Source organism: Fusarium redolens (genome assembly GCF_020744475.1).
Source record: "Fusarium redolens strain MPI-CAGE-AT-0023 chromosome Unknown BKA55scaffold_13, whole genome shotgun sequence".
In the NCBI taxonomy this organism is placed as follows: Eukaryota; Fungi; Ascomycota; class Sordariomycetes; order Hypocreales; family Nectriaceae; genus Fusarium; species Fusarium redolens.
In genome coordinates this window covers 280,235-306,816 of record NW_025763676.1, presented here as the reverse complement: position 1 = coordinate 306,816, position 26,582 = coordinate 280,235, and the positions used below count along the sequence as shown (strand labels likewise).

The following is a 26,582-nucleotide window of genomic DNA, read 5'->3' as shown; positions in this document are numbered from 1 at the left end:
TCGTAATCAGATTTACCTTGCCGATACCGGCGAACTCATTGCGATTGATGACCAAATACCATGCTGCACGGAACAAGTCACAAATGGCATGCCACTGTAGAAGATGAAGCGCTAACATATTCATTACTCGTAACGATGAATCATAAGGATAAACGACAACTCAAGCTACCCAAAACGCTTCTCAGTCCAGATACCAGCCCATCACTCCAGTCCATAATAGCCAAAGTCTTCAGATACACTTAGTACTTATATCGCCAGCCACGCTCAACACCAGAGTTAGGAGTCCATCCCTCCTGTTCATCAAGCTTCTTGTTAAGCTTCTGAGCCCTCCATCGAACAAGGAAAGCAGAGAGAACAGTCAAGGCACAGCCGAGAAGAAGAAGACCACCAGCCATGCGGTAGAAAGGCTCCTGGCTTCGAGGGTAGAAGTAAGGGCTGAACCAATGGCTGACCTGGCTGATACAGTTGGCGATGGCGATAAGAGCGGCCTTCTTAGCACGAGGAGCGGGAACGACGGTTGTTTCCCACGAGAGTTGCAAGTTGAGACCGTTGTAGGTACCACAGACGAGGAGGATGATACCGACGTATCGGGCAGCGACGTTGATGGTGCCGATGAGAATACCGCAACCAGCTGCAGAGAGGATGATGGGGATGACGACGTGGTATGTTGATTCCATGAAGTGACCGCAGGACCAGGCGATGATACAGGCGGAGATGTAAGCGAGGGCGTAGGGAGGGGCCTGGATGAGGTAGGTGGTCATCTTGTTGAAGCCAAAGGTGTTCATGATCTGAGGATGTTAGTAAGGCACAAGAATAGTGGGTTGGGTGTACTTACAGAAGGCAGGAAATCCTTGAAGCTCTGAGCAGTGACGAGGGCAAAGTGCATGAGGCAGAAGTACCAGGTGAAGGGATCCTTGACGGCATCACGAACACCATCCCAAGTTCCACCAACCTTCTCATCAATACCACCGTTGGAAACGAGAATTCGGTACTGAGCCATCTCACGCTCCTGCTCATCAAGGAACTTGGTGTCGTTGGGCCAAGAGGGGAGAACGAAGAACGAGATGACGGCAACGATAATGGACACAATACCCTCAATGAGGAAGAACCATTGCCAAGCGTGCATACCAGCAATACCGTCCATATGCTCGAGAATACCAGCAGCCAAGAAACCAGAGATGATGTTGGATATGGTGTTACCAGCGTGCCAGATAGCCATGCGGAAGGGTGATTCTTCTTTAGTGTACCAAGATGAAGTCATGAGAGTCAGACCAGGAAAGAACGGAGCTTCCATCAAACCAATGAAAAAGCGAACGACACAGAATCCAACACCATTGGTCATAGCAGGCATGCAGATTGTACCCGCACTCCACATGAGCATGATGGTAGGCAGGAAGAACTTGGGGTTCGTCTTGGCCATGAGGAGATTACCGGGCAATTGACCAATGAGGTAACCGACGTAGAAAGTCGAAATACCAGCGTTCCAAACGGTATCAGTCATGCCAAGATCTTCCTGCAGACCAGCGAGTCGAGCGTTGGAGACGTTGATGCGATCGAGGTAGCTAAGCTCATTGTTAGTCCTGGTCATCTTGGCTATCTTGATTGTCGCTCGGCATCGCTTGACTTACTTCATCAAAAACATGAGTGTGACACAAGGCATCATATGCCAATCAACCTTGCTCCGAACTTTCTTGTTCAGCGCATCCATCTGCGTCTGAGAGAGATCGCGCAGGAGAGGGAAACGAGCTTGAATCTCAATGGGAGGAATATGTCCGACAGGAGAGGAAATGGCATTCTCGACAGCCGCGACCTCTGCCTTCTCATCGAAGCGGTCCTCATTGTGAGAGGCGGTCTCGTTATTCTGCGAAACAGTCATGCTGGGCGATTCTTGTTTCCAAGACACTTGGCTGGTGGGTAGCTGTGTGGAACTGGGCTGGAGATGGATGGATGAGGATGAGTCTGGGCAAGAAGGGAAATCTGGGGTAGGATCTACCAAGACTTTTATACACAGCTTGGCAGGATTCTCGTCATGTTGTTTGCTACTCTGAGAATCTGGGTACTGGCGAGTCAGCCGCAGTGCGGAACTGAAAATTCATCGCCCCCCCTAGCGTTATCCCCATTAAGGTTACGCATAACCTTAACTTAGTCTTGGCAAGACGCGGAGAACCCCAGTAACATGCGGTCTCGAATCTGCTTTGCGGGGGAAACACACTCTCTAGCGAGGATGTCGTTTGTTCCCGCGGGAGTTGTTTTGCCAAGGCCTTCCCGGTGACTCTCTCCCCCACGGGGGAATGGAGAGAGATATTTGTCGGCTAAGGGCTCGGAGTTGGGCTGAAGAAGTTGGGGAAGGCCGATGCTGCTGATCCTGGAGGGGGCAGTCAAGTGACTCCAGTTTCCACGGACCAAGTTTTCGGTAGGCGAAGGTAATGCGGGGAAGTCCGAGGGTTGGGATAGATCTGGGCGGTAGGTCTGGGGTAGACACGGTCTGACATGACATGTTTGTGACGATCGCCGTTGAGGGTCCAGAATTGCCTCGGTGAGATCGGCATGAGTTTACGGTTATGTTTAAGCTTGTACGATGGATCTGATAAGCATTGATTATGATTATGCGATAAAATACGGAGAGATTGCGGAGTGAAGTCGTATCAATTAGAGTAACTTGTAGCAGTATCAACATCTTGGCCTCAAGAGTCGCATTCACAGAAGATGTCCAGAAATGATGATACAAAATGGATATAGTAAATTGGAAATTCGTCTATAAATGATACATGAAATCGTTTTTAATGCCATAAGCTAATACTCCGACCCAAACTTCCTGCAAATGAGATCCAAAACACAAAAGACTCCCAATATGCACTCTACTTCTTCATCCCCATCAACAACCCAGCAATATTCTCATACGCCGTGAAAACAATACCACCACTAAGAATCAGCCGTCCCAATCGCATAGTACTTCCGCTCCAGAACGCTCTCACGCCTCCATCACGTAGAACTTGCTGGACAGCCTCGCCCATACCAGTGCCCTTCGCAGACTGCGATCTTGTCTTGATGGTATCAAACGGTTGTGTAGCGTAGACTGTGATGACACCGGCAATGGCACCGATGCCGAATGTTACAAAGGGGTTCTTGCCGTCTGACTTGAAGGTGTCTTTTAGGATGTTGTAAGAACCCATTCGCACACCGGAAGTGGCTGATTGCTTGAGTGTGGTGGACATGAGACCGCGGTAGATTTCACGAACGCCGCGCTCAACTGCGATTGTTCGCAGGGCGTGGAATCCGCCGTTGAGACGTCTGTTTCCTGAGCGAGCATCATCAATGCTATTACATATCAATCAGTGATTCCGCTCAGAGAATATTTGAAAGGTGACTTACAGGGCAGTTTTGATTCGTTCTGTCGGTGTAACGACAGTCACACTCTCAACAGCACCAGCGATCATACCAGCGAGGATATTTGATCCTGCTGAATGCTTCCCATTGGCATCTGCTAATTGAGCCTTTACGGCATCAAAAGAGAGGAAGCGAACACCAGCCTTGGCAGCAGTTCCCTGATAATTATTAGATCAAATCTGTTGATTAAATTGGCGGGAGATACTTACAGCGATTAATGAGGAGCATCCAGTGTAGATTGCTCGGATACCATCTGAACGGACTGTTTGGCCGATGACGGCGAATGGAGATTTGGAGACGACTGCTCCAGCGGGTGCTTGGCGGGCGCTGAGCTGAGCTACTGTCTTTGCCCACTCAAAGGGGTACTAAACCCGTTAATAATTGAACGCGTTTTATCATGTCGTAGAAGTGACTTACTGTGATTGTGGCTTCAATACCACCGGCAACAGCACCAGCAGCCAAGGAAATACCAGGAGTAATCTTCTTCTTCTGCGCAGGCGTTGTTTGTGCTACAACCTGCTTCGGCACCGCAGGCTTAGCGATAGGTTGTGTTGTAGCGATGGCGTCCATTTTTGGGGTAACGGTGAAGGTCGACAAGGTGAGAGAAACGGTCAAGACTTGGCAAATGATGACAAACGGGGAGAAATAAATAATAATAAACTAGCAAATGAAAACAGCATCTACTAACATTTAAAGGATAGTCGCAGTTTAATAATAGCAGACTTGCCAAAACTCGCGGCCACGGGATGAGGCTCACGGGAAAACATAACTTTTGGTCAAGGGAAGAAAACGGAGATAAATCAACGCTTTACCCTTCAGAGACTACGACCCGCGGATCAACAGTGGATCCGAGTGGAATTGATCAACTCAGCTTTCTTCCCGTCTCTTCCCGTCCCTCACAATCTTCCCTTTTCTCCCACGCGCCAAAGCAAGCAGACGAACAATGCCCGCAGACGCTCGCACACAGCCCTCGCCTACCCGCGTCCGCAGGCGTGCTACAGAAGCATGCACATTCTGCCGCAAAAGAAAAGTGAGACTACTACCTCATTACCCCATTACCCCAGTTCCCCCTCCCTTCCCCCCTCATATGGTAGGCGAGTTCCCGCGGGACTAATACTGTACCCTAGATCAAGTGTAACGGTCAGAGACCAAAGTGTATCAACTGCCAGACATACGAGAAAGACTGCGTTTACGAGCCCGTTCCCGATGTCACCAAAGCAGCTGGTCGCCAGCGCCATCAGCGCACAAAGACCCGTAGCGTCAAGGCACGCACAGAATCACCCGCCGCCCATGCTCGTCAGACCAGCGCCCCCGCCAATGAGGCAGCCTCGTCAATTGGCGACAGTGAGGCAGCGAGTGAGCGTAGTAGTCAGCAGCAAGTAACACGCGATGGAGCAGCAGCACCTCGCCATCAATCCTGGGATCCTTCTGATTCTGCGCCTCGACCTATGGATTCAGGCGTCGCGAGAGTCGTTGTCCTTGCGAACGGAGAGTCGACGTATCATGGGCGCACGAGTGCTCTGTTTGAGGATAATGCGCAGGAGAGGCCTGTTGAGCAGGAGGTGCAGCCGCGGATGCCGGATCATTGGGTAGAGCGTGGTCTTATCGCTGAGGCAGCTAAGCAACGTGGGTACCATCTTATACTTGTAATTCTTAAGCGGTGTAACTAATATGTGTGAGATAGGGCAACTGGAGGAGATCCATTTCGCTAAGGGGCAGCTTGACTTTGACGGTGTTGATCCCGACCTGGGGATGCATCTCCTCTCCCTGCACTGGAACCGTCAACACCACTCATTCCTCATCACCTACCGTCCCGCGTTCATGCGGGACATGGCATGCGGCGGACCATACTTCTCCAAACTGCTCCTCAACGCTATATACTTTGGCTCATCAAAGTTTAGTCCAAGACTCGAAGTTCGAAAGGACATTAACGATGTTAGGACTGCGGGATGGCGGTATCGTGAGAGGGTTAGGGAGTTGGTTGGAGGGTCGTTGGATAGGAGCGACATCACGACGATTCAGGCTTTGTTGGTCATGACGAATTCATTGTTTGCGCTGGGTGATGAGAGGAGTGCGGCGTGGCTTTATGCTGGGTTGGCGTTTCGTATGCTCATTGATCTGGGGTTGCATGTTGACTTGACGAATTCGCATCAGTTCTCTGATGAAGATCTTGAGATACGGCGTCGTGTGTTCTGGGGAGCTTTTGGTATGTACCTCCAACATGACTGTCATCAAATACTAATAGACATAGTGGTCGACAAGATTCAGAGTCTGTATCAAGGCCGGCCCGTCACCCTCAAAGAAAACGACGCCATGGTTCCGATCAAGTTTATCGATACATACTCTGAGCTCGAATTCTGGCAACCTTTTGCGTACTCGACGTCAAAGAACGACTACGCTGGTTCGCCAGCCTACAGTATCTCGACATTCACTGCGCTGTGCAAGTTGTCTATTGTCATGAGCGATGTCATGAGCACCATATACACCGTTCGAACAACAGACCAAAGTCCTGCTGAGCTGTCGAAAGTGTTGGATAAGCTTCAAAAGAAGTTACGCGATTGGCATACGGCTTTACCGGATCATCTCAAGCCTGAGGTTGCGAATGCACCTGATGCTACGGTCCCTCCACCTCATGTTCTCAGTCTTCAGTAAGTCCCCAACAACAATTGAGCTCACTCCATACTAACATCTCAGCGCCATGTACAATGTTCTAGTGATTCTCCTCCACCGCCCCTTCGTCGCAGACGGTCATCTATACAACACATTCCGCTCCATCTCCGTCGACTCAGTAATAAAATGCTCAGCAGCCGCCTCCAGCATCTGCAGTCTCTTACGCGCCTATCACCGCGCCTTCTCCGTCCGTCGCGCCCCTTACCTAATCTCTTACGCAACCTACGTCGCCGCAACAATCCACTGTCGCATCGCCGCCAAAAACGGCAAAGGCTCAGCTGCCTACGTTAATCTAATGACATGTCTCGCTGTGTTTAAAGAAAACCAAGAGACAAATTCAGCGGTTCAAAAAGCAGCGGTTATTATCCACAGGCTCATGAGCAAATACGGCGTTGTTGTTGATGATTTACCGGATGACGCGCTGGAGGCTGAACCGGCGACTAAGTCGCGTGATCAACAGCCTCAGCAGCAACTACAGAAACAACAAGCACAAATTGGGTATGAGGGACTGGAGAATACGGGGAACGCACAGACGGAAACATCGCCGAATCAGGAAATGCACCCAGTCGAACTCAGCGGTAGCACGGTGCCTTCACCTGGCTCAGACTGGATCAACATCGATGGCATCATACAGAGCTTCCTCCGCGAGGGCGACTTCAACAGCAACGAACCAACCATGTACGGCCAAGCTTCATACCCCGGGCAACAACCCCAAAAAATACCTCAAGTCGACGGGGAGCACTATCTCCACACATCGACAGGTCAACAGCCTGTTTACTTCCCCCAAGGGTTTCCCGCGGGAGGAATGAACAGTTTTACTACTCCCGTGCCGCCTGGGGCTGGGGATATCGAGGGTGGGAATTCATGGCAGCAGACGAGTTTCTGGCCGGCGAATCAAGATGCTGCGTTCTTGGAGGATCCGATTTTCGGGTTTAATGGGTCGAGTACGGGTGAGTTTCAATACATGGGAAGATGAGAAATCGCCACTTTTCCCGCTTTGTTTTTCGTTCCCGCGGGACATATCGTCAGAGACGGGACATACATTATGGGGCAGACGGGAAGCCAAGAGCTTGTCTCCCACGGCATCTCCAGTTTTTCTTCCCTGCTAGAATCGTTCGGAGTGTTATTCCCCGGCATCGCCAATGCCGAGATCAATTACATTACGAACAAAATGGCAAATGCATTGCAAAACTGCGAGTTATTTAACTCTTGCCATTTCATTACCCTCCCAGTCCTGAGTACGTAATTTACAATCGCTTATTCACAACAATCACAATGGCTATCGAGATCGAAACTCCCCAGGAGCACTACCCTACCCGCCATGCCCTCTCATGCGTGCTAATGCGCGCCGGCACATCCAAGGGCCTCTTCATCCACCGGAAAGACCTCCCCGAGAAGGAATCCGAATGGGCTCCACATCTCATCTCAGCATTGGGCTCGCGAAACAACGATGCTAAGCAAGTCGACGGCGTCGGTGGTGGTTCATCAACAACGTCAAAAGTTGCTGTGATTTCACTCTCGAACCGTGAAGATGCCGACGTCGACTTTACTTTTGTTCAAGTTGCTGTTGGGAAAGAGTCGGTGGACTTTTCAGGAAATTGTGGAAACATGAGTTCGGGTGTTGGACCGTTTGCTGTTCAGGAGAGACTTGTTACACCGAAGCCTGGACAGACGGAGATTGATGTTAGGATCTTCAACACCAACACGAGCAGAATCATCGTCGAGACTGTTGAGTTGGATCGCAACGGGGACTTCAAGGAGGATGGCGACTTTATCATCCCTGGTGTTAAATCACCCGGCAGTGAAGTCAAGTGCTCTTTTGTCGATCCCGCCGGTAGCATGGCGGGAAGCTTGTTCCCTTCTGGTCAGAAACAGCAGTGGCTTCACGTTGATCCTTCTTCGTTACTGCCCGAGATGGCACCTTTCCAGATCCGCGCTACTCTTATCGACGCTGCCAACCCTTTCGTCATGATCAGCTCCTCAGACTTCACAACTATCCTGGGCGCCAATGCTGCACCAGAGACACAACACGCTTTGGTCGAAGCAATTCGATGTCAAGGCGCCGTCGACATGGGTTTGGCAACAAGCACAAAGGTCGCCGGCCTAACCCGCGGCACACCCAAGATCGCACTCCTCTCATCACCAACGCACCGCGCCAACTCAAAAACTCCCGATATCTACGTGCAATCCTACTCCATGGGTCTTCCCCACCCAACGCTCCAACTCACCGGCGCAGTCTGTCTAGGATCAGCAGTTAGCATCCAGGGCACCATCGCCGCAGACCTATCAGCTACACCCATTACCGACGGACCTCCCACGCCAGAGCGTACACCATCGCCTGATATGCAGGGAGAGAGGAAGGATACTGTTAATACGAGACAGATTGTTATTGAGCATAGTAAGGGAACGATTCCTGTTCTTGTTAAGAAGAATGGGGAGGATGGGATTGAGAGCTGTGCTGTTTCGCGAACGGCGAGGAGACTTTTTGAGGGAAGGGTTTGTTATTACTTATAAGGGTTATAAATAGTTGTTAGCATTTGTTTAGAGCATGTATGATATCACGTCAATTGAGTCACGGTTTGAACGATAATTCGTTTGTTGCATCTAAACTATCTGTGACTTCCATCCCCCGGACACCTCGAAGAGCTTTCCAACCTCTTGGCTAACTACCAGAAGCTTTCTGTCGTGGTACCTCGGCGCCACGAGGGACAAGCCAATCGGCATGCCGTTTTCGCCAGCAAACCCGGGGATGTTGATGACAGGATTGTGTAGTGCCTGCAAGAATGCCATGTTAGTCCCAAAGATCATTACAGTGAGGGTTATGAAGTAATTTACCGTCCATATCAGATTAAACGCCGCGCTTCCAGTAGCCTCAATACCCTCCGTCGCCTCATCCGGTACACTCGGCACAAACACAGCATCATACTTACCCAACATAGCATCGACAACAGGTCTAGCCGCTGCAATGTCATCAAAAGCTTTAAGCTGTGCAGCTCTCGAGATCTTAAGGCGATTCTCAACATGTCCAACAAGCTGATCCGCAATTTGGCTCTTGTCAACTCTATACTCTGGCAAAAAAGCTGTACGTCCATCGGTGTTGAAGATAATGGAGTGCCACTTTGGTAAATCTTGTAGATGTTCTGGAATCTCAATCTCTTCGACCGTAGCGCCGCTTGATCGTAAGAGTTCAACGGCTTTATCCATTGCTTTGATAAGACCAGTGCCAGCTTGAGGCCAAACCATAGTTTTGCAGATTGCGAATTTTCCGTTTTTGATGGAGTATTCTTGGTTAGGTGGCTCGTCATCTTTCAAAGCGAATACATCAGCGAGCAAGTTCAGATCCTCCACGGTACGAGCATAGATGCCAAGCGTATCAAGAATGAGGGAAAACACTTTCTGGCCTTCTCTTGAGATTGAGTTCCACGTTGGTTTGAATCCATAGATACCGTTGAAAGAGGCTGGACGAATGGTACTTCCTCCGGTCTGTGTTCCGAGACTGATTGGAGCTTGGAAGTCTGCTACAACTGCTCCAGAACCTGAAGAGGAACCTCCAGGTGTACGAGAACTATCGTGTGGGTTTGTTGTTTGAGGTCCTTGAGTTGTTGCTGCGAATTCCGTGGTGGTTGTCTTGCCTAGTATGAGCGCACCGGCTTGACGTAGGATGATGATGCTGGCTGCGTCGACCTGAGGACCATCATCTTTGTAGATAGGTGAGTTAAACTGCGTTGGCATGTCTAAATTCTCGTCGTTAACCAATCAATATTCCATATGGTGTGATATTGCAGACTTACCCTTCGTGTAGATGACATCCTTAACCGCAATCGCGACACCATGCAACGGCCCACGCTCTTGCTTAGGAACCTGGTCCAACTTTCGGGCTTCTTTAAGCACTTGATCAGGATTGATATACGCCCAGGCTTTCACAATGGGATCCCGCTCTTTGATGCGTGCCAAGAGTGACTGCGTATACTCCTCAACCGTGAGCTGGCCATCTCGAATCTTGGCAACGACGTCAGTTGCCGAGAGTTGATACGGCTGGACCAGCATTGCCAAACAGCTCTATATGTTGAAAGAATATTCAGATGATCGGATATGACAACCTGTCCACTCCGCGAGATCAACGAAGCTGGTGTTCTTATGAAGGATGACATAATGCCTCAAAGACCTGACAGGTAACTATTCCCGGGACCCGGCTTATTGATCTTATCAGCTTATCATCGGTCGGTATTTTTGCATCCGATGCGGAGAGGAGTGGATCCGGTGAACGAACTGGCCGACGGAGATAAGCTTGACGGGACAGGAACACTTCTTAGCGCTTGTCGGAAGCCAGAATTTCGCTGTCGATGACTTGATTTGAAGCTTTGGTCAAAAGGAAGCCATGATAAGCTTCATAGCGGATACAGAGTCTGAGCTAGAAGATATGGCAAGTTTTAAATGTCTTCCCTTGGTAAGATGGTTCATCAGGTCAACTCAGCATCGGGGCCAAGATCAGACTGCGAGAAAGAGTGTGAAGATCAATATTGTTACTAGTTTTCGGGTACTAACAATGAAGCCGTGCAGCTAAATCCGGCGATTACAGTCTAATATAAATTCCATTACTTACAGCGACGAATCATCTGCCTTTGCATTCACCTCTCCCTCGGTCTTATCAGCAGAAGGTGATGCCTGAGCATAGATGACCTGTCCCTCCCTCTCATCCTCATAGAAACCCTCCCTACCATCCTTAGCCAACCACTCCCAAGTCTTGGCCGTTGCGCGACCAGCCGGGAATACACGAATGTTGACGAACTGAACGCCAATGGCGTAGACAACTCCAGCGGTGACAAATGTCAGAAGCCAACCCATCATGTACATGTAGCGCGATGCATCAGAGAGAAGATGAGGCTGATACTGTCCAACGAGGCCAGGCAGACCCATGGTAGTTCCCCCGATCCAGGCAAGGCAGCCGACCCAGTTGACGCCGGACCAGAAATGATAGAGACCATGCTTGCTTCCATCGTAGCATGATGGTACATGGATGTTGCCTTTCCGGACGTAGACGTAGTCAACAATGATGACAGCGCATAGAGGCGCCATGAAGATGTTGTAGCTGCCAAGGAATGACAAGAAAGCTTGAGCATTGGCCATAAGTTTCCAAGGAACAACACAAATTCCCAGAATAGCACAGACAATCTGCCCTCTTCGAATGGTGAGCCATCGCGGGAAGAGGCCCGTCATGTCAGACCCGAAGGGAATCGAGTTTGCACCAAAGTTGGTCGCAAAGACCCCCAACAGAAAAGCCAGCGCCAGAAAGAAAACGCCCGCGCGAGCCCCTGCATTCCAATGGTGATCCAAGATAGAGTCAAGTAAATCCCAAATATTCCAATACGCCTCTCCATAAACAGTCTGCATGGACGCCGTCGACGCAAGACCCAAGAAAAAGACAATGACAGAGGATACAAAGACACTAACGCCCTGAAGAGGACCTGCATCACGAGTCTTTTGGCAATATCTCGCCAGATCAGGCTGATTCACCAACATGGGCGATAATCCGCCCATGATGACGTTGATGCCAGACATTATACTCCATCCAAGAGGAGTCGTAGAAGCAGCTGCCTCAGCTTCTTTGGACGCCATGTTCATGCCGTTCAAACCACCGCCGTTGGCCATGCACCATCCGAAGATGGCGAATGCGGCGATGGGCATTGTGAAACCTTTTACTGTGAAGACGTAGTGGATGTTTCTTGGGTGAACCCACATCTGCACCTGACGTTAGCATTGTTTATTGGTGCAAGTGGATCTTAGGGATACGCACGAATGGGAATTGCATGAGCCAGACGAGGAAGAAAGCAAGAAGGACTTTTGATGAGATATCGGCGTTTTCACTAAGGGTGTTGGCAAAGTTCTGCCATGAGCTGCCGAAGATGCAGCGTAGCATTACTGAGAGGATCGACCCGCCGTAGAAGGTTTGGATGCTGTCGAATATTGTCAGCATTGAACAGTGCATCTGTATCTCGAGATGTTACTTACCCGTACCAAACGATGCAGACAATGGCTCGGATGAAGATGAAGAAGTATGCGCCGTACATGCCCATGCTTGACCGAGCAAGGACAGGGCTGTCAAAATGTCAAATGATGCTTCGAAGCTGGAGCGCTACGGTGCAACTTACAAACCGATGTGGTATTGAACGCCGGGCCTGGCCATGCAGATGACAACCAGCGAAGCGAGTAATGCGCCTAGAACACACGAGACGAACGATTGCTGCCAGGTCTATTGCCTTGAGTCAGTTTCTTCAAAACTGTAGAGTCAGACGGGAGAATATTGTACATACCAAACCAACCGCAATGAGCGATGATCCAGTGTTCCATCCCGTAAGACTGAACTGATTGGAGAACCAGTACAGTGGTAAATTATACCTTCATCAATCAGTTCAACTACTCAAATGCTCTCTTCGGTGAACAACTAACTTACCATGTCCAGTTCCGATGCTCTGGTGGCGTAGATTCAAGATCTTTATTAGACCATCGCTCATTACCAACTCGAGTCTGACCATCTGCCGTTTCAGATGTCTTGACAAAGTTGACAAAAGCTTCCTTTGATTGGAAGTGAGCTGTGAGCTCGCTCCTAGATGGGAGATTAACCATGACTTCGTTTCTTTGTTCGTAATTCCGTAGTCTCTCGAGCTGTTGGACAATGTCTCTCGCCATGCACAGAATTGGGACCCTCTTCGTTCATATCTAATACCCAACCTTACATCATGGTCTCCAATCTATTCTACCAAGCCTTAGCTACTACCGTAGAGTTGCAGCGTCTATCAGTGATCCATCGGGTACTTTTCTCCCGACGTTACTCACGTTCCAGTTCCAGTGGCGTGGTCCCTGAGTCGCACCGGATATAGCGCCTTGATAAAAGGCGGGGTTGAACCGTCCGATTGGGGTGTTTGATAAGAAGCAAAGCCAATCATGGTTATGGTTTCTCGATAACATGTGTGGTGATGTTCACTATGTAACGCTACAGGGTCTAGTTTGGTCTGGGCAAAAGATAAGGTTACCCGAAGATAACGGATCCACTGGGTTGACATGCAAACAACGTGTGTAGTTTCTGGGGTCTGGGGAAGTAATTCTATTTCCTTTTGTCTTATCAGTCAATCCGTGATTGTTCATCCTGTCCGGCTTCAAGGAACCGAAACGTTGTATGAGTGAGCACAGTGATTTGCATGTGAGTCAATGCCATGGCCTTGCAGTTACGCGGTTATTATACAGCCGATGGAGGGTTGCCGAGTGGCTGGTTCACGAAGTAGCGGCTCACTAAGTCGATCACCTTTCATCTTGTCTAACAATCTATCATTCGAGAAATCACGCACTACCATGGAGGGTTTGAGCGGGCGTTAACGTATAGTGGTTTAGAATAAACAGCATGAGAACTATGGACGACAACGGAATCGGTTCTGGGGCCACGGAAGACCGGTTTCCAGTGCGTCATGATGGCCTCGTATGTAACCCTTCAAGCCAAAGTCCATTTCATCCAGACCAACGTCACTAATACCTGCTAGACACCCATTGGAAGGCAGTCCGATACTGCTGCAGGTCCCAAGGGTCGCGTCGCACTGGCCTGCAAACGATGCAAGAGACGAAAACAGCGGGTAGTTCAGCCTTCAACACTCATTAACAGCTACGGAACATACTTACATAAGACTTCAGTGCGATGGCTCGCATCCAACATGTAAGTCCTGCGAAAGGGTCGGTACTCCATGTATCTACGAGAGAACAATCCGACCGCAATACCCAGGAGGCAAGACATTATACATCAACGCTCTTGAAGAACGCATCGCATTTCTTGAGGCCCGGTTGCCAGATCATGCACAAGATCATTTCGAGACCCTCGCGCCGTCTTCTATCGCTGATGGCCAAGACAATGACGCGATCAACGTACAGACTTATCCTGAGTCCTCGTCATCTCATCGTGGTTCCATATCAGAGGATGTAGATGGCTATGAACGTAACTCTATCATCGATGGCGTCGCGTATCTCTCTTTGTGTGCCTCAGGCACAGTTGAGGCAACTCCGGATCCATCATACCTGGGTTCAAGTTCGGGTGCTGCTATTGCTCGAATGATACAGCGGTCCATCTTTCATAACTCTAGGAATGGAACCAGGAAGGGCAGCTTCCCAAGACAAACGCATCCTTCTGACGATCCATATCTCGAGAGCTTAGCACCCGCGCTGCATCTTCACCCTGACGAACCATCCCACGGGTTTCCTTTCCCAGATGAGGCTCGCCATCTCTTCGACATATTCTTCGATCGAATGCATACCCGATGGCCCATCCTAGACAGGAAGAAGTACACGGACCTTTTCGAAGTCCAGTATCAACAGGGTGCTCTATCCATGACCCAAAGAAGCATCATGCATCTCATCTACGCCATCGCCGCACGCTTTGAGCAGCTTACACGAAAACCATCACAAGTCGATCCTGAGAAACACTTACTTGCAGCTATTGAACCGATGGATTATATCCTGGAGCAGCATAACCTCGCTACCGTTCAATTTCTCTTATTACTTGCTGTTCATGGCCAGAGATCGCCATATGGAGCTGGTGCTTGGAGTCAAGTCCGCTATGCGGTTTCGTTATGTATAGAGCTTGGTTTGCATCGCGAGCGACAAGGGCCACCCCCAAGTGCAGATGTTGCGAGAGATTTGGAGATCAGACGAAGGGCTTTTTGGTCATGTTATTGTCTTGACCGGGGAACAAGCGTTGTTCTTGGTAGGGCCTTTGCGATATCTGATAGAGATATCAATGTTTCAGTACGTCACCCTTACCCTTATCCCTCGCTAGAGTGAGATATCTGACTGAGATCAGATGCCCAACCCTGGACGAGAATATTGGGACTTGACCCATGCATCTCTCAACGATGAACACGCGGTTGAGTGGTGTAATATTGAACCCTTCATCCACATCATCAAACTGGAAAAGATCCAGTCACGCATTCACCGCACTGTTTTCAGGGTTGATAAAGATATCTTCTCCGGTCCAGTTGAAGAACGAGTTAAGCTGGATCAGAAGATGGCCGCCATCCGCTCCGATCTCGACAGATGGATTCAGACAACGCCTCAGTCACCAAAAGATAATGGAAGGATTACGTGGCTCTATGACCCAGAGAGCACCAACCAAGACGCTGGCGATTTCTACAGTCTGTGAGTGTAGTCCCCTGCATGGGATTCTCTCAGAACAATACTAACTCGCATCAAAAGTCAATATCATAAAGCTGTCTTAGCCCTCTTCACAGTCCTGCTTCCGTCTCTAGCCACCACCGATCCTCGGTTCATCACAACAGCGCGATCAGCTGCATGCGTTTGCGTAGCATACAAACGACTGAACCAACAAAGAACGCTGACATATACCATGATATCGCTACATAGCTGCTTCGTCGCTGGACTTACTCTGATGTACTGTATCTGGAAGGACAAGAGTCTCTTCAGCTACCATGTCGTCGAGGCTACACAAGCCTGTTCTCAAAGTCTTACTGTATTTGGAGAGAAGTGGTCTGGCGCCGTCAAGTATCGCGACATTTTCGATGCACTGTCTGGCAGTCTGTTAAAGACTCTCATGAGCCCTTGTGGACTTTCCGGTGATACTGGAATGGGTGTGCATCAGACTCCGCCTTTGCAGACCAACTTCGATCGGCCAAGCTTCAGTGCCAGCCAATCGCATCAGCCTCAATCCAACTCACAGAGCAACGAAGCAGACGATATCACAATGCGTGATCTTGTCTCGGATGCTGTTAAAGAAGCGTTCATGGAGGTTGATGAGGAAGCACCTGGCGGTTGGCATGGATGGCACATGTGGAATGAGATTCTTGGTGAAGATCCTAGCGCTACAGATCTGCCCACTTCAAACCTGCCACCTGGTATGGCAAAGGGCTGTAAGGATGTGTGGAACTTGTCGGAGGGAGACTTGGATTTGAGCAGAGGTTAGGACTACAGCGGGGTTTGACTAGCTGTTACTACTATTCTGTAACGCAAACAATGCAGACGTTTGTTCCAAGTGTCGTATTGTCATTACCTCTGATTATTACTAAGGCTTCAGTCACGTCCATCCCAAGGAGATCAAAAAGATTCATAGCGTTTATGTGGAAACATTGTTCATTAGGCTAAAGCTATCCTATGCGTCACGCCAACTGACCCTTCCTGTAAGGAAACTGCTCGCTAAAAGCCTCAGCAATCTCCGTCCTCGTCGCAACCCAAACACCCTCCTTCTGCGCAATATACTCAACAAAATCTTTCAAAGCCTTAAACCGCCCCGGTCGTCCAATAATACGACAATGCAAGCCAATAGTCATCATCTTAGGCTCACCCGCCTCTCCCTCCTCATACAACACGTCAAAGGCGTTCTTGAGATGAGTGTAGAAACTGCTAGGGTCGCGGAAGCCAGTGACGACGTGGAACTTGAAGTCGTTGCAGTCGTAGCTGTATGGAACCATGAGACAGCCCTTCGGGTTGGGCTTTTCTCGCTCGGTGGGGAGATCGATCCAGTATGGTACGTCGTCGGCGTATGTATCGCTTGCCCATACGAGCTCTTCACCCATTTCCTCATAAACCTGGGGAATTAGAGTGCGGCTGTGCGACGAAGGACGACCATAGTACCATCCCTTAGGAGCATATCCCGTCAAGTTCTTCAAACTAGTGATGCCCTTCTTAATATGGTCTTTCTCCTTCTCAACAGACCAATCATGATGGTCTACCCAGCGATAAGCATGAGAGGCAACATCATGACCCTCTTCGACACAACGAGTAGCTACTTCAGGCTGCTGTTCAACAGCTTGGGCAACAGCGTAAAGAGTGAACTTCATCTTGTGCTTGTTGAAGAGCTTGAACAATCGCCAGAAACCAACCCGAGAGCCATATTCATACTCTGATTCGCCGTTGAGGTCGCGCTCGTTCATGCGTGGTGCTGTAGGATGTTCTCGGAGGTTTGTTTCTGAGACTCCATCACCACTTTGAACACAGCGCTCACCGCCCTAAGATGCCACGAGAGTTAGCGATCTAGTCCATTGCTATGGAATTTACGCGCTCGGAAACATACCTCTTCATAGTTGATGACAAATGATACAGCGATCTTGGCGTTGTTGGGCCACTTCAAGCCAACAAGGCCCTTCTCTCCGTATCCTTTGAAGTCGCGTTCAAAGCCGTAATCGGGGTGCGATGCGTAAGTTGTAGGCATGATAGGCAATACCAATTGACTCCGAGAATAAAACTTTTAGATCAACACAGTTAGACAGTTGTTGAACTGTAGACTGATGGCTGGACTATAAACAAGCTGTATTAATGCCTTATCTCGATGCCGGCCAACTTATTGCGAGCCCTTCGGCGAATTTTGGCCCGACCTCTCCTACGACCTTCCTATATCCGACCGGGTCAGGAAAATACCACTAGCGTGGAGTCATGAATCGTGTCTGTGATAAGGAACGCGGGGAAGACGAACTGATAACGGACGTTGCATCATGGCTGGGGACGATAAGCTCTCTAGTTGACTCCAGTTTATTCCCGGTTATCACTCCAGACTCTGTACGATAAGGCTATACCGGATCGGGACAGGGAGACGACTGCTCAGAATCTGTAGGGTAAGAGAAACAGACACCTGAAGAATAAGATAAACAGCGAATTATGGCTGACAAGGTGTAATTGGGTAATTTGGCTTTCTTACCAATCTATGACGATTATATCCTACACGTCATAGTGGTTTTTCTACTTGCACAAGATAACGGCGGTTATAATAGTTAATATAATAATCTATTAGTGACAACCCAAGCAAACAATACATCAATTTTGGTGAAGGTGCACAGACTCCACGTCCCTAAATATCTATTTCATCTTTTGCGGGAAAAGCACCAGACCTTGGCTAGCAGGGATCTTTGAGTTGCTGCACTAACAGAGCGACTTGAACAACAATGCTTTTCACCCGCCCTTTGAAGTATCCCTGATAGTCTCTTGACAATATCCATCCCCTCTTCTCGCCGCCACGTTTCGCGTCTTGAACAGGGTCTCCGGTACCTCCAAGCTACGCGTGTTCCCTTTATCACCAAGTGAAGTTCGTTGTGAGCAATGTTTAAAGGTCAATTGACAACAACTTTTATTTCTTGTATTAATAAATGAAATTCTATCTCTATCGCTGTCCCTTTTCTAGATCGACCTGCGCAGCTTTCTCATCCTCCGTAATATCTCGATTTGTTGAATCCGGCGCGTCCTCGGTCTTCGCTGGCGACTTAAGACTCGTGTTTCCAACCCAAAACGTAAGAACCAGACTTAATCCCGAGCATACTGTAAAGAAGACAAATATATAGTATAAACCCTTCATGTACGCATCCAGAACTACATCCTGATCCTCCTGCGACAAGCCCATGCTGCTCAACGAGTACGTCGATGACGTCAATTGAGCAATCATGTCGTTGGACACGATCCCTCTACCACCAAGCTCTTTGTTCAGCGTGTTAGAGAGAATGACGCCGGAGATGACTACTCCGAAAGCTCCGCCAATTGTGCGGATAAAGTTTCGCAAACCAGTCGTCACCGCGCGATCCTCACTACGACCATTCGCGTACATCCCAACAAGCGTAGGCTGCAGAGTGAACCCAATACCCGCGCCTTCGACGATGAGAATGGTGATCAGCGGGCCCAGTTTAGTGTCCCGATCAAAGATAAGCGTGAGTCCGCTCCCAAGAGTCCAGAGAGCGAAACCAGCCAGGATGCAGTGCATATAGCTTCCCACGCGACTCATGTACTGTCCCGAAAGGATAGACGTGAGCGATGTCGGGATGACCACTGCTAAGATGAGAGCACCGGCAACCAGCGCGTCGTATCCGAGTACCGATTGGAAGTATAACGGCAGATAGAAGAAGTTGCCGAAATAGGCCAATCCTGTCAAGAAAGACTGCAGGTACAGCGCCCAGCAATGAGGCGCGCGGTACAGTCGAAGAGGCATAATCGGTAGTTTTGCCAACTTCCATTCGAACAGAACGAAGAGGACAACTAACAAGATACTGACGATGACGGTGGCGATGAAGAAAGCTGACGTCCAGGAATATGTGACGCCTCCTCCAGATATGGGGATCAGAAGTAGTAGTGTTGATGCAATGTTTAGAACTATGCCTCCGTAGTCGATCTTTTTTATCTTCTCCATGTATTCTCCGGATCGATGCTTCAGAGGAAGGTAAAACCAGATAATTGCTGTAGTAGGCAGAGTGATGATGGGTATCATCCAGAAAACCCATCGCCAAGTCGCAGATTGAACGATCGCACCGCCTAAGAAGGGTCCGACGCCGTTGGCGAGAGCGATGATGGCGCCCAGCATTCCTGATCTTTGTCAATACAGAAGCTTGATAACTATATATGCTGCAACTTACCTTGATAGTAGCCTCGATTCTGCAGTGAGGTGATATCGCTGACGATAATCATGACCAAGCTATTAATCCCCCCACCACCAACACCAGCAATCGACCGAAAGACGTACAACTGTACAGGAGTTTTCGCAAAACCGCAAGCTAGATCTCCAACACCCATAAGAAACAAACACAGCAAAAGCATATTTTTCCGACCGAAGATATCCGAAAGTCGGCCGTTGATAAGCTGAAAAGCCGTAGACGCTATTAAAAACGAAGTTCCGATCCATGAAGTCGAAGTCCCTGTTTCAAGCTCGCCAGCTAGAGCGGGTGTAGCTGTTGACACGCTCGTTTGGTCGAGGAACGATACGAAAAGGCATACTGATAGAGCGGTTATGGAGATTAGGAGGCGTTTTCGGGGGAGATCGCTGTTGCGTTGGCCGCCTATGCTTTCGGCGTCGCTTTGGTCTTGGTCGGGGACTTGTGTGCTGGAGCTGCTGTCGATTCGTAGGTTCTCATCGTTGGCAACCTGAGTTGGTGACTCGTCCTGGGTGATTCGGTCGGAACATGCTTGCGATGTGTCCAGATTCTTAGTATCGCGACTCATGATGACGATAACTTGGACGGTATCGTATTTTCTCGCTCTGGAAAAGATAGAGACTGTACGAGAGAGAGGAAGGAGATGATCACCGTCGCCAAAATCCTTGTATTTCTGACATACACTGAACCCCCATCTTGGACACAGCAAAAGAAACGATGATCAATTTCTCAATGTCATCATCAAATTCTTCAGCTCACATATTTCCCGTCAGGAACCCTTATTCCCGAATCCCCCTCATTCGACAAAACACGAGCGCATTCGCATACATCCCTGTCGGCCAAGAATGGCCCTGTCGGAAATAAAACGGCTGGTGCAGTACTGCTTCTGTATCGGCATCTTCTGTTCCGATGGATGGATGAGTTTTCCGGATGATTGCGATAAGGGTGGGTTTCAATGCCACCCACCGAGTAGTGGTGGGGATGATGGACGGGTGGGTATTGGGAATGCATATTTATTGCAGGGGGTTTAATACTCCCAGGAATTTTTCGTGCTGTGATTATATTGCAATACTTTAAATTGGAAGCTGATATTATCTCAACTCTAAATTCTTTGTGGGCAGAGATATCATGTCACGACTCTTTGAGCCATTGGCCGTCGGGTCAACTTCGTTGGAGCACCGAGTTGTTATGGCGCCTCTGACTAGATTCCGCTGCGACGATGATCATTGCCCAACTTCCATGACAAGAGGTCAGTAGTGGCATAATAAGGCATTTACAGGAGGAACCCTAACCGCAGTGAATAGAATACTACGAACAACGTGCATCAACGCCTGGTACTCTTATCATCAGTGAAGCAACCTTCATATCCCAAAGCACAGCCGGTTCCGACAACGCACCTGGCATCTGGTCCGACGCTCAAGTCATAGCATGGCGCAGTATAACCGACGCCATACACGCAAAGGGTTGCAAAGTCTTTTGTCAGCTTTGGCATCAAGGACGAGCTAGCAACCCTGAAGTTGTTCAGAGGAACGACTACCCTCTTCTCTCCAGTAGCGCTGTTCCCGTTGATTCCTCAATGCCAACTCCTCAAGAAATGAAAGAAGGCGAGATACAAACTACTATAAAGGACTATACATCTGCTGCGAGGAACGCGATCGCAGCTGGCTTTGATGGCGTTGAGATTCATGGTGCGAATGGGTACCTACCTGATCAGTTCTTACAAGATACTTGTAATAAACGCACTGATCTCTGGGGAGGAAGTATTGAGAACAGGGCCAGGTTTCACATTGAAGTGACAAAAGCTGTCATCGCAGCCGTCGGAGCCGATAAGACGGGAATGCGCCTCAGTCCCTACAGCGATTTTCTAGGCATGCTCATGGACGACCCAGATCCACAGTTTCACTACCTCATCGAACAACTCAAACCTCTTGGTTTAGCATACCTGCACCTCATCGAAGCTCGTATACGTGGTAACGACGACGCTGATTGCGGTGGTCAACGGACAGTTCGGTGGATTGTTGAGTTGTGGAACAACACAAGTCCTGTGATCCTGTCGGGCGGATTCAAGAGCGATTCAGCCAAGATCGCTGTTGATGAGAGTTACAAGGGGTATGATGTATTGATTGCTTTTGGAAGATATTTTGTTGCGAACCCGGATCTTGTGTTTCGTTTGAGGACGGGTGTTGGGTTGGAGGGATATGATAGGACGTATTTTTATACTCCCAAGATAGCGAGGGGGTATACTGATTATGCGTTTAGTCAGGAGTTCCTGAGTAGGGACACTGCAAAGGTGTAATCAACATTGACAAATATCTGAGCAAAACTGCAATAGTATAGTAATAAGAATAGTGAATCACTCTTGCTCTATTCAATACGTTCCGTGAAGGGAGGACCTAGCCTAGACGTCGGTTTGGTTGCTCACTACGATCAAGGGACCTGCTAGGCGAGCCTCAACGCATTCCATGAAATGGGTATTCTCACAGACCGTCATAGCTAATGTGACAGTTGGACAAACAATGTAACTCCTTTCACGAATGGGTGACCCGAGGGTAACGTGATAAACGTGGGCGCGCTGAGGACGAACAAAGCAGCGATCTGGAGGAGACATAGAATACCGGTGTTACCACGTTTGACTGCATGTCTATTTGCGACACTGTCGCGTGTCTCTTAATGACTCTTAAGAGTGAAGCCGTACCACATAGACGTCTCGCTCTTCTAACTGTAGCTAATGAAATTGCTATGGTATGTTCGTGAAGATAAGACTATTATACTGATGGTCAGCACACAATTTACAGAATACAGCGATATAGTGCTTCTCATTCATGTCTTATTTTAACAAACATAGTTGAGCAGATACCAGATCACGAACAACCAGAAAGTATAAGTAGCAATTCTCTTCCAGCACAGAACGCGCCTCTTTACCTTTTAAATACCTCCACTATTCAAAAACTATACTAGCAATAATACTCCCTGACCAAAAACCCTCAAGATGTGCGAAATGGAAAACACCGAAGTCCGGCCCGCAGCAGGCTCAGATCGCGTCCCATGCGATTGTTGCGAGTGGAGAACGCTCAAGAGAAAAGACGGGACCAAGTATCGCAAGAAGATTCAGGATTGTGGCTCCTCTAATTGCATTTATTCTGTTAACTATAGTCCGAAGGAATAATCATCAAAGGGTTTGTAAGTGTGCTCTGTTGAAAGATGGTCTTGATTTTGGATAGCTCTATGATGGAGAAGAAGCTAATGAAGGGTCTTTGAGGAGGTACTGTGGACTTGACTATTGGAATCAGAGATATTCTCTGAGGAGATAGGTGTAGTTAGGACATAAAGAACAGAAGATTTGATACTGGTTTCAATTATTCCTATAATTGAGGGATTGGTGAATACCGTTGCTGCCAAAATCAAGCCTCAGTCTTTCTCGTCTCTCGACGGCGCGTGCGTTTGTTGGTTAGTGATGTGAAGTTTTATGGCAGTGTTTGAACTGCATGATTGGCTGCACTTCGTCTTTAATGGGACCTGAGATCACTCTCGAATAGCTCAAGCCAAGTATAAACCTGGAACAAAGAAATATCGACCAATACCGCCATATACCTATATGCCTTCTTTCCCGAGTCAATCAGCTAATCACCAACGCTAGAACGCGTTGTATCCATTGCCTCCGTGACCGGCCTCCCAAATCTGCCGTCCCCACATCTCTCGGAAGACCCGCGGGGTAACGGACGAGCTATATCCGAGCTACCTGTAAAGATCTATAACTAACCTCTCATCATACAACACTTGACCAAATAATTTTTCAAGCGCAATATCATCAAAATGTCTACGAGAAAAGGACCATTCAGACTTGTCACCGTCAACACGGCGCCAGAGCGCGCAAAGCGCCTCATTGGACGCTTAATCACCGAACTCCAAGATGACTATGAGATTATTCACGTGGATAACTGTTCGAGTGAGTTTATCAACTGAGCGGAGCGAATAAGTGATTAATCAAGCTAGGCATCGATGAGGTTGTTCCGAAAGTAACAGAGCACAAGCCCAATGTATTGGTGAGTGAGAAATGACAGAAAGTTTATGCGATAACTCTAACTTTGTTTCCATCAGTTCTCGGCTTCTATGTGGTCAGCGGAAGAGGCGGAGCAGATTCACTCTCTGGCAAAGTCTATTGTGCCTGACATCAAACTTCACGCGATTCCGACGGGACTGCAGGTTGAGAGAGGACCGGATGCTATTGTCGAGTACCTTGTTGAAAAGGTTCCTCCTCTACTGGATAGCTAGATATACTGTTGGATATGATGTTCGGGCCACCGCAATAATAATTGGAACTTAGGAAGCCACACAACTCCAATGCTATGTGTCTTTCGCTGGGCTCTTAAGATAAATATCATGTTGTGTTGTTGACCTTTGTCTGAGCGTGACCTCTGCATCCTAAAGCTTGCTTGAAAGCGTTTCAGAAGTGTAAGACTGAGACTAGCCATGGTAGGCTGTGACTTCAAACTTAGAAATGCCCTTCCGTGCTTCGCCTTCCAGCTGACTAACGCTAAACACCTCGGTGCCAACCCCTTATATCCCAAAATCTCTGACAGTATCCCCAGCGAAGAGTGGTGTAGTAGTTACGGCCCCCGAACAGATCCTCGAATCCGAACCCAAAATCCCCACGTCCATCCCACGACACCCCGAGTTCGAAACCCGACGACAACCCCGACGAATTCCGCCCTCCCCCAGAATTCGCCCTTCTGTACTCGAAAGAGCAGAAATAACAGCAATTGAAGAAAGAGCAGAGATAACAGCAATCACGGGAAGAACAGAGATAACAGTAATCAAAGAAACCACACCACACCGATAAGGGGAATCACAGAAAGAGCAGAGATAACAGTAATCACAGAAAGAGCAGAAATAACAGCAATTGATTCCCCCTCCCAACTACTACACCACTCTTCGCTTTTGCCAGTTATGCATAATAAAAGATATATCTTTTTGCATTATACTATTAATTATCTAGTTATTAACTATTTATTCCTAAAAGTATTAACTAATATTCTGATATATGGCAGCAACCCTGAGTGGATGCTATTATTGAGTACCTTGTTGACAAAGTTCCTCCACTGCTAGATAGCTAGATTTTAGGACATGATATTTGGCCTATTATAATAGCGATTGGAATTAGGGAAACCACAGATATCCTATGCTATGTCTCTTTGGTTATACTCTTGAGATAAATATTGTGTTATATGTTTGACCTTTGTGTATGAGTGACCTTTGCATCCCAGAGCTTGCTTCAAAGTGTATTTAACCTATAGTAATTAGTTAGGCGTTATGGTGGAATGTCTAAATAGTGAGCTAGATGTGTTATTTGCAGTTGAGACCTGTGACTGAGAGCTTATAATCACCACACAGAACTTCGTATGGAACAGGAGTGTAAGCCATGATAGACTTTGACTTCAAACCCAGACGTGTTCTTCCGTGCTTCGCCCTCATGGATGACTAACGCTGAACACAACCGAGGTGTCAACCCCTTATATTCCAAAATCGCACTGATACCCTCAGCGAAGAGTGGTGTAGTAGTTAGAGTCCTTGATCCTAGAATCAGAACTCAAAATCCCCCAGTCCATCCCTACAATTCCCTCTTCCCCTGATTATCAGAAAAAAAGAAAGAGCAGAAATAACAGCAATTAAAGAAAGAACAGGAATAACTGTAATTAAAGAAAGAACAGAGATAACTGTAATTATAATTCCCCCTTCCCCTACTATACCACTCTTCGCTTTTGCCACTTATATATAATAAATGATATATATTTTTGCCTTATACTGTCTATTGTCTAGTTATTGACTACTGACTATTCATTCTCAAAAGTATTAACCAATGTTCCGACATGTGGCAGAATCTCAACTCTGAACTCATCGCCATGGGAAAGAGTCTCTTTGGGCTTTCTACCCATGCCTACGCCGGCTGGTGTACCAGTGATGATGACGGTTCCTGCGGGAAGGGTTGTTCCTTGAGATAGGAAGCTGACGAGCTTGGGAACGCTGAAGATGAGGTCGCTACATGATGTCAGCTAATGAACCCTTGGAAGAAGGGAAGATGGTGATACGTACTCCAGTGAGCAGTCTTGCAAGACCTTGCCGTTCTTCAGACCCCGGATATGGAATTTGGAAGGGTCAGGGATCTCTGAAGTCGAGACCAGAGCGGGACCTGCGTTACCGATTAGCATCTTTACGGGATGCAGGAAGATAAGAGCAGCTTACCAATAGGACATGCCCCGTCAAATCCCTTGGAGAAGCACCACTGGGACTGGTTCAATTGCGAAACGCGACTCGAGACATCATTGGCTGCCGTGAAGCCCAGAACATAGTCCATAGCATTCTCCTCAGAAACGTTCTTGGCTGCTTTGCCAATGACGACCGCCAGCTCAGACTCGTAATCACCGCTTCCATCGTTTTGAGTTATCTTGGGAAGCAGAGTAGGGGCTGGCCACGGGTCACCAAGTGCTGTGTTAGGCTTACTGCAACATAGATTAGTACAGTTGCTATGAGCAGTTGGTATCGGACTTACAGGAACAGCGTGGGGATTGTTGGGATATCCATGTTGACTTCTTTCGCATGCTGAACGTACTGCAAACAATCAGTTCACAGTCTGAGTCTGTTAATTGAATATGATACCCACATTCAGTCCGATACATCGAATGGTTCCCACTTCCTCTTGCGCCAAAGGTGACAAGAGTCGCTCGACGGATTCAGTGCGGTCTGTTCGAGTGCCAGGCGCCAAGACTGACCGTCCTGAAAAGACATTGACAGCGATGTCTTTTCCTTCACGAGACGCTAGGCCGACGTCAAGAGAAGCTTGCACTGGTTCTCCGATCAAGATGCTTGAAGGCGCTGACTTGGGAACGAAGCGCACAAGGCCTGTCTCATTGTTAGCTTGGCACACGCAGCATTCGTTGGATCCACTTACGCTTGAATGCAGAAGAAGCCATCGTGAATAATTCTGATATTACTCAAGTCCTAATCAGTGTGTTCGTCTTCAGAATCTACTTTGTACTCGTGATATTATTTACTCTCCGGTGAATGAAGACGCTCAGTAACTCCGCTACCATCTGCCGGTCTCCTGTATCGGAGCCCCGGATATCCCGCTCACCA

The 26,582-nt window shown here is 48.4% G+C and overlaps 11 protein-coding genes across 11 annotated transcripts; 5 read left to right on the top strand and 6 right to left on the bottom strand.

Moving 5' to 3' along the window:
* Nucleotides 1-7: 7 nt before the first annotated feature.
* Nucleotides 8-2,317, bottom strand: BKA55DRAFT_740632 (major facilitator superfamily domain-containing protein). Its single transcript, XM_046201451.1, has 3 exons — nucleotides 1,629-2,317; nucleotides 836-1,562; nucleotides 8-788 (listed from the first exon to the last, which is right to left on the bottom strand). Exons 1-3 carry the CDS (start codon nucleotides 1,874-1,876, stop codon nucleotides 240-242), a joined length of 1,524 nt encoding a protein of 507 aa, XP_046046275.1. The 5' UTR covers nucleotides 1,877-2,317; the 3' UTR covers nucleotides 8-239.
* A 435-nt stretch (nucleotides 2,318-2,752) lies between these two features.
* On the bottom strand, nucleotides 2,753-4,139 carry BKA55DRAFT_648863 (mitochondrial carrier domain-containing protein). Its single transcript, XM_046197259.1, has 4 exons — nucleotides 3,805-4,139; nucleotides 3,597-3,752; nucleotides 3,373-3,545; nucleotides 2,753-3,318 (listed from the first exon to the last, which is right to left on the bottom strand). Exons 1-4 carry the CDS (start codon nucleotides 3,955-3,957, stop codon nucleotides 2,859-2,861), a joined length of 942 nt encoding a protein of 313 aa, XP_046046274.1. The 5' UTR covers nucleotides 3,958-4,139; the 3' UTR covers nucleotides 2,753-2,858.
* A 156-nt stretch (nucleotides 4,140-4,295) lies between these two features.
* BKA55DRAFT_104339 (fungal-specific transcription factor domain-containing protein) lies at nucleotides 4,296-7,183 on the top strand. Its single transcript, XM_046184687.1, has 5 exons — nucleotides 4,296-4,417; nucleotides 4,515-5,013; nucleotides 5,072-5,593; nucleotides 5,639-6,035; nucleotides 6,082-7,183. Exons 1-5 carry the CDS (start codon nucleotides 4,331-4,333, stop codon nucleotides 7,031-7,033), a joined length of 2,457 nt encoding a protein of 818 aa, XP_046046273.1. The 5' UTR covers nucleotides 4,296-4,330; the 3' UTR covers nucleotides 7,034-7,183.
* On the top strand, nucleotides 7,183-8,616 carry BKA55DRAFT_104344 (PrpF protein-domain-containing protein). Its single transcript, XM_046184688.1, has one exon. It carries the CDS (start codon nucleotides 7,333-7,335, stop codon nucleotides 8,569-8,571), a length of 1,239 nt encoding a protein of 412 aa, XP_046046272.1. The 5' UTR covers nucleotides 7,183-7,332; the 3' UTR covers nucleotides 8,572-8,616.
* Nucleotides 8,617-8,661: 45 nt separating this feature from the next.
* Nucleotides 8,662-12,681, bottom strand: BKA55DRAFT_596162 (amidase signature domain-containing protein; the record flags this gene model as incomplete). The annotated part of the gene is made up of 9 exons (XM_046195908.1): nucleotides 8,662-8,832; nucleotides 8,893-9,755; nucleotides 9,849-10,114; nucleotides 10,661-11,796; nucleotides 11,852-12,011; nucleotides 12,067-12,153; nucleotides 12,207-12,307; nucleotides 12,369-12,453; nucleotides 12,509-12,681. 9 exons carry the CDS (start codon nucleotides 12,679-12,681, stop codon nucleotides 8,662-8,664), a joined length of 3,042 nt encoding a protein of 1,013 aa, XP_046046271.1.
* A 396-nt stretch (nucleotides 12,682-13,077) lies between these two features.
* On the top strand, nucleotides 13,078-16,140 carry BKA55DRAFT_575712 (fungal-specific transcription factor domain-containing protein). The gene is made up of 6 exons (XM_046193407.1): nucleotides 13,078-13,255; nucleotides 13,444-13,528; nucleotides 13,590-13,679; nucleotides 13,738-14,841; nucleotides 14,897-15,231; nucleotides 15,289-16,140. The coding sequence occupies exons 2-6, from the start codon at nucleotides 13,454-13,456 to the stop codon at nucleotides 16,010-16,012; spliced, it is 2,328 nt and encodes a 775-aa protein (XP_046046270.1). The 5' UTR covers nucleotides 13,078-13,255; nucleotides 13,444-13,453; the 3' UTR covers nucleotides 16,013-16,140.
* Nucleotides 16,141-16,205: 65 nt separating this feature from the next.
* On the bottom strand, nucleotides 16,206-17,257 carry BKA55DRAFT_542067 (uncharacterized protein; the record flags this gene model as incomplete). Its single annotated transcript, XM_046190452.1, has 2 exons — nucleotides 16,206-17,054; nucleotides 17,120-17,257. The coding sequence occupies 2 exons, from the start codon at nucleotides 17,255-17,257 to the stop codon at nucleotides 16,206-16,208; spliced, it is 987 nt and encodes a 328-aa protein (XP_046046269.1).
* Nucleotides 17,258-18,133: 876 nt separating this feature from the next.
* Nucleotides 18,134-20,206, bottom strand: BKA55DRAFT_619991 (major facilitator superfamily domain-containing protein). The gene is made up of 2 exons (XM_046196755.1): nucleotides 19,437-20,206; nucleotides 18,134-19,386 (listed from the first exon to the last, which is right to left on the bottom strand). The coding sequence occupies exons 1-2, from the start codon at nucleotides 20,017-20,019 to the stop codon at nucleotides 18,200-18,202; spliced, it is 1,770 nt and encodes a 589-aa protein (XP_046046268.1). The 5' UTR covers nucleotides 20,020-20,206; the 3' UTR covers nucleotides 18,134-18,199.
* A 373-nt stretch (nucleotides 20,207-20,579) lies between these two features.
* BKA55DRAFT_596158 (uncharacterized protein) lies at nucleotides 20,580-21,747 on the top strand (the record flags this gene model as incomplete). Its single annotated transcript, XM_046195907.1, has 2 exons — nucleotides 20,580-20,700; nucleotides 20,756-21,747. The coding sequence occupies 2 exons, from the start codon at nucleotides 20,580-20,582 to the stop codon at nucleotides 21,745-21,747; spliced, it is 1,113 nt and encodes a 370-aa protein (XP_046046267.1).
* A 1,517-nt stretch (nucleotides 21,748-23,264) lies between these two features.
* On the top strand, nucleotides 23,265-23,723 carry BKA55DRAFT_692998 (uncharacterized protein; the record flags this gene model as incomplete). The annotated part of the gene is made up of 3 exons (XM_046199856.1): nucleotides 23,265-23,397; nucleotides 23,445-23,494; nucleotides 23,550-23,723. The coding sequence occupies 3 exons, from the start codon at nucleotides 23,265-23,267 to the stop codon at nucleotides 23,721-23,723; spliced, it is 357 nt and encodes a 118-aa protein (XP_046046266.1).
* Nucleotides 23,724-25,282: 1,559 nt separating this feature from the next.
* Nucleotides 25,283-26,419, bottom strand: BKA55DRAFT_692997 (uncharacterized protein; the record flags this gene model as incomplete). The annotated part of the gene is made up of 6 exons (XM_046199855.1): nucleotides 25,283-25,487; nucleotides 25,542-25,638; nucleotides 25,692-25,948; nucleotides 25,999-26,057; nucleotides 26,110-26,348; nucleotides 26,398-26,419. The coding sequence occupies 6 exons, from the start codon at nucleotides 26,417-26,419 to the stop codon at nucleotides 25,283-25,285; spliced, it is 879 nt and encodes a 292-aa protein (XP_046046265.1).
* Between the last annotated feature and the right edge of the window lie 163 nt (nucleotides 26,420-26,582).